This window comes from Psammomys obesus, unplaced genomic scaffold (genome assembly GCF_907164565.1).
Source record: "Psammomys obesus unplaced genomic scaffold, mPsaObe1.curated_primary_1811, whole genome shotgun sequence".
NCBI lineage: Eukaryota > Metazoa > Chordata > Mammalia > Rodentia > Muridae > Psammomys > Psammomys obesus.
In genome coordinates this window covers 15,619,148-15,628,441 of record NW_026596120.1, presented here as the reverse complement: position 1 = coordinate 15,628,441, position 9,294 = coordinate 15,619,148, and the positions used below count along the sequence as shown (strand labels likewise).

Genomic DNA, 9,294 nt, shown 5'->3' with positions numbered 1-9,294 from the left:
CTGGGAAGCCCAGGGGTAGAATGCACGCCTACTGAGAACTGTACTTTCCCCAATCCCAAGGTCACTGGCAGCTACTAAGGGCCGTGTGTGTGTGTGTGTGTGTGTGTGTGTGTGTGTGCGCGCGCGCGCGCGCGCTGTAGAGACACCTCAGGAGAGCTGCTCTCTTACTCTCTCCATTGTTTTGACAAAATACTTGGCAAAAGCAACTTCAGGAAGAAAGGTTTATTTGGTTTACAGTTCATCATGGCAGGGAAGTCAAGGCAGCATGAGCTGCTGGTTTCTGTGAACTCACAGCCAGGAAGCAGAGCGGGATGAGAGCTGATGCTGTCCTCCTACCCCTCTCCTCACCTGCTTTTATGAGACAGGGTCTCACTGTGAGGCCTGCTTGCCTCTACCTCCTGAGTGCTGGAATTAAAGGCTCATGCTCCCACGTGGGCCTGTCTACACTGGGCCTGCCTCCACCAAGAGAGCCCATGCTGGGCAGCAGAATCAGCATGGGAGGGGATGACAAGTCCGGCCCCTTTGAGTTGGCTGCCAGCTAAGGCTCATGGGGTGGGTGCTTACTATGTCCCGAGGCAGCTGAGCAGCTTTCCTGCCAGAGCAGCCACCAGGCTTCCCATTCCGCAGTTTCCTAGGGCATCTGGAGAGTCTCTTCTGTCCCTCACAACTGGCTCTGCCATCTAGTGGGGCTGGACAGAGCAACAGGTTCCCTTGAGCCACTATTTGCACTGGGCAGGGTGCAGCACCTGAAGGAACAGGGGTCATTACTTCAAAACTCAAGTCACAATCAGAGCCTTAGATAGGTTAGACCAAAATATTGAGGGGTATAGCAGGAGGTTGAGGGGCAGGACCAAAGTCTGACCCTGGAATTCAGCTTTCCTCACCTAGTGCAAGTCGGAGGAGTAAGCTCCCACACTTACAGTTTATCATAGGTTGGCCCCCTCACCGGTCTGAACTCAGACATTCCGGCTCTGTTTCTCCTAGAAACTGCAAGGGCTGGACAATTTCGGGAGGTTATAGCACTTCATGCCACCCCACGGCAGGGCAGTATGTTAGGGGATACGGACCTCCCTGGTTGGCTAAGTTACCCCAAGATGCTCAAGGATGAAGGCACAAACAACTCAGACATAGAAAGCACTTACTCTGGCTTTTGTAGTCCAGATGTGGAGGAAGGGCCCTGGAAACCCCCGTGAGAAAATGAACGAAAACATGGTGCCTGGGGCTTCCACATCCCTAGGAAAGCCAGTTAGGGGGATGTGGGCAGTACACAGGGGCTTTTGCTACCCTTGTACTCCAGTACCCCTAAACAGGTGCAAAAAAAGGTGTCCCTTGGTCTCTGAGCCTTCCCTACCTCCCACTGCTGCTGTGATTCTCCCATTATGGACCTTGGGATGGGAGGACTGATTAGATCTAACCCAGAACAAGCCATTCCTGCACAAGATCAGTCAAATTAGTTTTAATTTTCAGATTCCTTTGCTCTCATGCATGTGGGGAGGAAGAAGCCCTGGTAAATATATGTGGTGACAGAGACTTAAGCCATTGCAAAGACTGTACCCATTCTACCCAGCTTGTTCCTTGTGACTCAGACAGCCCCCTGGGGGCTCTTGGGGGGGATTCAGATCGAGAAAAAAAAAAAAATCTTGGCTCATCCAAGCAATGGGCAGCCAACTTAGAAGCCAGTCAGGGGGCTGAAGGTGAGGTGAATGAAAACCTGGCATGGTTCTTGAGAGAGCAGCACCATCCCAGGATTCTGAGGAAACACAGTTCGAGTGGCTCCTTTTTGTTAAACTGAGCGTGGCCTTGCCTGCTGGGTCTCAAGTCTCCTTTCTGTGTGGCTCTGCCCCTGAGAGCTTCCCATCGTCAGATGGAGAGGCTCCAGGAACAAACAGCACTTGGGGGAGGGGGAGCACCTAACCCCAGACTGGGTACACATGTGGCTCCCTCAGGGCGGAATCCCTTTATTTATTTACTCAAGTCCCCGTACAAATCCCTGGCCTGCTATCCCCCTAATCAACTGAGCTCCTGATCCTTGCTCCCTCGATCACGGTGGTGTTCTCTGCATGATTAGCTGCTGGTTCTCCAGGCATTTCTTCAGCTTGTCTTCTGTCAGGGTCAGCCGCTGTTCTAGAATGGACACTGTCTGCAAAATAAAAGGTGTCAGGCTCAGGATGGAGGGCCCACCTTGCTGCCCTCATCATAATTATAAGCCACTTCAGCCTGCTACCCCAAAGGCTGGGTGCCTCACTTCCCACCAACGGGCTCTGCCTGGCCTTTCATGACCTCTGTACCAAGGCCGCTGGCAGGTCTCACAGCCCTCGGTCATTCCCCCAATACAACCATGGCACAAGGAATTTTGAGCCCTAGTCTGGTACTCCTGCCCATGGCACTACCCTTCCCTCCGTGCTGAGGGCACTCTTTCTGAGGCTGGCAGGGGATAAAGCCGGGAAGTGAGGGCCCCCTCCCCCCAGCCCAAACCCAGACTGAACCCTGTGAGGACAGGGTGAGACCGTGCCACCTGGGGTTGAGCATGAGGGTCACCAATGGCAAGTGACAATACCACATGGAACCATTTACTTCCTCACACCCAGCACAAAGGCTGTCTACACTGCTAGTCACCTGAGGGTACATGTACTTCACAGACCAAGACAGTCTTGCAGACAGGGCTCCACAAAGGTTGTGCAAACCTGTCTGCTTCTCCTGGCTTGGGGCAGTGTCAGTAGCGGGAAGCTACACACTTGGCAGAGGAGCTGCCCATCCCTGGCTGTCCCACCAATCACGCCTACCCTAACACTTGCTGGGCTGACTCTGCTGGTCACCTCATTCCCACCACTGAGGGTTGCTGAATGCCTACTGCATACACAAAGGCCACATCAGCCACTGAGGATAAGGTCACTGCAGGCAAAGCCACTTTGAGCACAGCAGCCTTGGTTCCCCCTGGCACTGGGAAGGTCAGGTCATTTCAATAGAGATATTGTCCCAGCCGGAGCGGTGGTGCACAGTTTTAATCCCAGCACTCAGGGAGGTAGAGGCCGTCATATCTCTGTGCGTTCAAGGCCAGCCTGGTCTACAAAGTGAGTCGAAAACAGTTAAGGCTACACAGAGAAACCCTGTCTCAAAAAACCAAAAAAAAAGAGATATTGTCTCATTTCCTGAGGCTCCATGAAGGCTCGAGCCTGATCCAGCAGAAAGGAAGCTTTCATACACTTAATAAAATATTTTGGGACATTGTGGGAAAGCGCTTCCCCTTCAATGAGCTATAAATTCTCATAGCATCCTGAGTGGATGTCAGCTCTCACAGACTGCTCCGTCTGATGGCTGGCCCCTTCTGAATGAGCTGGCCAAGGATAGGAGGACTCTGTATCCTAGGTCTTAGGACAGAACCTCCAAAAAAATAAAAATAAAAAATCCCTGCCTGTGGAACATTAACTGGACCCCCAGAGGCAGAGCTAAGCTGAAAGAACTCATCATGTCCCCAGGTTGGCCAGCCAAGGAATGAAGAGCGGGTCTGGTCTCGTAAAAGTGGCAGTGGAAACAGCCCCCGGCTGGCCTGGAGCAGCATTCCTGGAAGTTTCCGTTGGCTGCTGGGAAAGTTGCACTGCCAAACTCACTCTTCTTCCAGCCCCTTTCTGACAGAGAGCCGGGACTCAAGGCCACAGTGGGGGAGCCTGGCTGGTGGCATTTCCTTTTCTGCCTACTTCCCCCTTTACACTTTTAGCAGGAACCCGATTTATACTGGGGGCCTCCACTTGGTTCCATGGTGGGGAGGCTGTACCTCAGCCCAGCAGGAATGTGGTCATTAAATATGTCTATATTAGATTAAATTGAATTAAAAAGCATCCTCTGTTTAACAACTCACTCATGGAGGGCGCTGGAGACACTTGTTTACAGGTCTGAAGGGGTACTCCAGACTAACCTCACACTGGTGGCAATCCTGTCTCAACCTTTCCAGTGCTGGGCTGAGACACGCACACCATGCCCGGAAAGGGCACCTCAGGTGCCCCTTACCTGCATCTCCTCCAACTATTTTTCTCTAGCTTCACTCCCTGCCATCTTTGCATCTGGACTACACTTCCTGGTCCATTCTGCCCGAGTCTATTCTGCCAAAGGGTCAGGTGGCAGTCGCCACCAGGGATAACTACCAGGCTGTTCCAATATACATTTGAGCTTAACTTGTTTTGTGCCTTAAGCATGGGCTTGGGCAGGAGAGGCTGTTTAGATATCTGTACATTAGAATGCTGTCTGGTATCCTCTGCTTCATTTTTTCCCCTTCCATGACCCTACTCTAAAGAAACACACAAGTTCATTTTCACAGAGAACAATGATCTCCATGATAGAGCTAGACCCAGGGAACCACGTTGCTGATTTCTGCTGCAGTATCTTAGGGTGAGACCGAAACTCACATTAATGCGGATTGAATAACCCTCCCAGAAACATTCTAGATTTTTCTTCTCTTTCTTTTGTTTTGGGACAGGGTCTCCTGTAGCCCAGGCTGACCTTGAACTGAGGATGCCCTTGACGTTTTTCCTGCTTTTTTTCTCCTAGTGCTAGGATCACAGGCATATATGAGCCACCATGCCTGATTAATGCCCAGTTTGGTGTTGGGTATCAAATCTAGGGCTTTGTGTATGCTAGATACTTGTACTCTCCCAACCCAGCTTTTCTTCCAAAGGAGAGGGTTTCCCAGCAACAGAAAGGCCCCTAGGATGCTACTCAGGCATCTGAGTAGCAGATTACACACTCAGCCTGGTGATGCATTGGTCAGGATAGGTTGCCACTTTGCCAGGACCTAGAGGAGGAAGGAAAGAACATCTGGGGTGGCATGGAGGACATCTGGGGCTTCCTTGGTAAGGACGAACCTTAGGCCACTTCACGTGGCCTTTGCATAGTGTGACTTTTCCCTTTGGTGAGCACGTGCCTACACACAGTGTCGGGCATTTGGAGGAGCCAGTATTCATGTAGTGTCTCAGTGTCCGGAGGACAAGAGAAGTTACTGTTCCCTCTTACTGTCCGTGCAGGGGAGCTGGTCACACGGGCAGCCAGCTGCTCACCTCATTTCAATCCCCTGGGTCCTACCCTGGGGAGTCTCCTGTCACAGAGGGTCTGTTCTGGCTGGACTGAGACCTAAGGCCAGATCTTACTCTCAGAGTAAAGGATGCCTTCAGTACTGGGAGCCCAATACTCCATAGTCCACCAGCTTTGACTCCTTTTTATATGAAAGCGGATGAGAACTGGCCTTCCAGCCCCTCCAGTGATCCATGCTGTCTCTCAATTTGCTCTGACCAGGAGAGCAGAACCCCAGAATAGTCCCTCAGATAGAAGTATGTCAGATCACGTCACAGGTGCCTGAGGGGGAGAGCACCTGTCACAACAATTTCTAGTCCCAGTGTCTACACACAAGCAGCCAAAGAGAAGGCTAACTCTTGGCCGCCGTCCGTCCTGGCTGAGGCCTTTCAGAGATCCTAACTCCAGTTTGCTAGGGGACACCCAGCAGCCTTGTCACATACCTGGTAGCACTGAGAAGCACTTTCCAGACTCCAGGCATCCCCTCCCCCAACCCCAGGCAAACCTTCTTTTATTTGCCTAGAAGCCATAAAAGCAAGAAAAAAATGTGGGCTGGGGGGGATGGCTCCCCAGGTAAGCCACAAAAGACTGCCATTCTGAGTTTGATCCTCAGAATCTATGACTGAAGAACTGAATCTCCAGAGTTGTCTGTCCTCTGACCTTTACATGCACGATGCAATATGCACACGTTTGAATGTGTGTGCGTGTATTTAAGTGTGTGTACATCATACAGATACACTTTAAAAGAAAGAAGAAAAAGAAAAGGGGGGGGAGAAAAAAAAAGAAAGAAGAGCTAATGTTGTCTTGTCCAGGAGTCAGTTGGTGTACAGGTGCCCATCGTTCAAGGAGGCCAATGGCAAGCTTTCCAATGGCCAGGGGCTGTGCTGGCCTGCCTGGCCTCAAGCTATGCTGGGGAAGTCAGGCATGAGCAGGGGCTGGGGAGGAGCCCAGCAGACAAAAGAGACATCCACAGTAGATGAAGGAGAGGGCCTCAGGCCCCACAGCCTGCTGACGTGGCTCTACCTTCACTCTCAGAGGAGCAGAAGAGGGTGTGAGATGATCTGGCTGCTGCCTGGGAATAGTCTGGAAGGGGCTTCATAGCTGTGGGAAGGTAAGGTGGAATCTAGAATGTGAGGGGAGAGGGTGGCTCAGACTGGATAAAGCAAAGCCCTGGAGGAAAGTAGACAGAATTAGAGAGCCCTCTGAAGGGTGAGCCAAGACTCAGGTTAGTGAGGAGAGGCCAGGGGAGACAGGGAGTGTGAGGTTCCTTGGAGAGGACCAAGGAGCCCAGTGGGCCTTGTAGTGGCCTAAGAGGAGGCACAGTGAGCAGCATGGTGTGTCTGAGTCAGTCCTCCCTGCTGGGACAGCTGGGGTGGGCAGAAACGGAGGGGATGGCAGTGCATCTGTAAGCCCCTGATGTGGGAAAGGGGAATGCAGTCTAAAGGACCAAGGGCCCTGCCAGGAGTCTACTGAGCCCTGTGGAAGATGGCCAGGGAGGGGCTGCCCAATCTGGGTGAACTGATGGGAGGGAAGTAGTGAGGTGTTGGGGGCGAAAACCAAGGCACAGTGAGAAGAGATGGGGCCAACCCTTGGCTCTGGGCAGCAGATGAGGATTTAGAAGCTGGGACCAGGGGGTGGGGCTTCCAGTGTGACTCATCCTGGGCTTCTGCAGGAAAATCCTCCTAGGATAGGCTCAACAATGGTATTCTATTTCCATCCTGATTTTCCTGCAAGGGGAGGGGAGACAGTGATCTGTCTCCCGTTAGGGCAACATTCGCAGGGCAAGTGCGCCTTCTCTCACTCAACAGTTTCAGGCGAGTAAGACATTTTATGTAACACCCTGAAGGGCCTTCTAAACAGCCTAAAAGGAACTAACTTTAAAGTGACAGCCTTTATTTTTAGTCACCTAAGAGCTATGGCGATTCTCAAAGAAGCTGCACCAAAATGCCAAGCCTGAGATGTCTGGCACCCGGGCCCCCACTCCCTGTGGCAGAGGAACATAGCACCAGGGTCGTTTTGATAGATGCTTTCCTGTACCAGCATAGTAATGAGGTGTCTGTGGAAGGCCTGCTGAGATCCCAAGGAAGCTCTGGGACCCCAGATAGCTGAATCCAGTTCCAGACCGTCTGCACGGCACAGAGCCTGGGCTTGGTATCTCTGTTGGCACAAGGTGGCTGAGGGGAGACTCTTGGCTTCTTTGACTGGTGTGACTAGGATTCAGGCATGTGAGAGTACCAAGGGAAGCTAGGGCAAGGTTACAGGACCTCATTGTGCCTATGGGCTCTGCATAGTTCCAGAGAAGAGTTCTCTGGACATTTTAGGGAGGGTTGAGGAAGCCCAGAACCCTGAGACTAGACTTCTCCCCTTAAAAAAGGCAAAAGAGTGAAAAGGGTCAAGTATATGCTCTCTGCCTGAGCTGTGGGCCTTTTATTTGTTCCTTCTCTCTCCTGATGGCCACCTCCTGCCCAGTCTCCTGTCTCCTCACCACTGACCTCCCACTCCCTGGCCAGGTTTTCCCAAGGTGGGCTTATCCTGCATCTTTCTACAACTCTTCCTTCTTAATTCTTGTTCAAGTCTTCTATTATTCCACTTTTCACTTTGTGCTTGGGAAGAGAGCAGAGCACAGTGTACATCCGACCCACGGGGTGGTGCCCCTGACAACTCACCTGCTCTGGGTGGGCCTCAGGCTGCAGCTGGCAGTGCTGGGATGGAGTGTGCCATCTCTGGCAGAAGACTGAGAAATGTTACCAGACAGGCAGCCAGGCAGATTTTGGTGCAGGATGAGTGCAGAGGCCAAGCATGGTTGGGTAGGAAGAGACAGAGGATAGAAATAAGGGATGGGGTGACAGTGGTGGCGGCGCACGTCATTAATCCCAGCACCGGGGAGGTAGAGAGGGGTGTATCTCTGACTTCGAGGCCAGCCTAGTTCTACAGAGCAAGTTCTAGGGCGGCTAGGGCTACACAGAGAAACCCTGCCTCAAAAACCAGAAACCAACAAGCAAGCAAGCAAGCAAACAAACAAACAAAAAAGGAAGTTAGAGTAGGGGTCCCAACACCGGCAGCCAGAAAGGGAAGGAAAGGAGGAAGCTTCTACTTCCTGTTTCCTGTGGCTGTGTCACTAACCACAGGGCTGACTAAGGTGCCATCAGGAAAGATGATATGGTGCTGGGATCGTTACGCAACTGCTGGGGGCTGAATGAACGCTAGTGAAGACCTAGTCACCTGGTGCCACGAGCAGAAGAATCCAATGTCCAGTCACAAACTTTCTAGCAGCTACTTAACCATGGGCACCGTCACCGCCACCTACACAGAAGGCCTCTCTAGTGGCAGTTGGAGCCTAAAGGATCACACAACACTCCCAGAGTCCTTTTGACTCACTCAGGATACCCAACAGCTCTTATCACCACACACTTGCCAGGCCCCTACCACAAGCAGCACAAGCGATTCTGGTTCCCGAAGGCATCTAGATGTTGCTATGGCCCAACGCAAGTCTGGAAGGGCTGAGTTTTATCAAGACTGCTCTGCCATCACTGATGGTAAGTGACATGTTAGCAGGAAGAAAGAAGTGAGCTACCTTGCCATCCTCTGGGGTTTACCTCCTTTTTGTCCCACAATGCCCCCATCTCGGCTTCCTGGTGACTCCCTTTCCTGGGTCCCCCTTGATTCCCATCCTTCCCACTGCTTTGGACACATTCCTTTTCTACCCAAGACTTCAGATTCCTTGGTGTGACACTCACACAGCACTTGTAGCCCTGTGTGGTAGGTCACTACTGCTTCCTAAAGACCAGGTCCAATTTCCCACCCTCCTGGCCCCAGCTCATACTCGGGGGCCTGCCTTCCTCTCCTTTCAGCATGTTGTGGCTGCAGCAGGGGTGTGAGCTCCTGGGAAATGTCACACTGATTCTTAGCAAGGAACTTTGGCATGTGTGACAAAAGAAGAGGCTCCAGATGTTGATGGTCTGTGTTCAAATTTGAACTTGACCAGCTTGCAGACTGGATTTGGCTAAGTTATTCGACTCAGGGCTTCAGTTTTCTTGTATATAAAGTACAGCTCTCAGAGCTACTGCAACACCCACTTAACAGCTCATATTTACATGTACTGTTGGTTGGGAATGGGTGCACGGTGGGCGACATGACGCCCCTAGCTCTTGCCTGGGTGAGCTCTGGGATACTGGGGATACCCTGGACATAGAAGGGGCTCGCTCAAGTCCCAACAAGGGTATTCTGTGGCCA

The 9,294-nt window shown here is 51.9% G+C and overlaps 1 protein-coding gene across 2 annotated transcripts in view; it reads right to left on the bottom strand.

The window, feature by feature from the left end:
• Positions 1–207: 207 nt before the first annotated feature.
• The window catches only part of Poc1a (POC1 centriolar protein A), a 70,080-nt gene continuing 60,993 nt past the window's right edge, over positions 208–9,294 (bottom strand). For both annotated transcript variants that reach the window (XM_055629466.1, XM_055629467.1), the window contains one exon: positions 208–2,140. In XM_055629466.1, the coding sequence (XP_055485441.1) occupies positions 2,042–2,140 (99 nt within the window). In that variant the 3' untranslated portion in view covers positions 208–2,041. The remainder of the gene's footprint in view (positions 2,141–9,294) is intronic.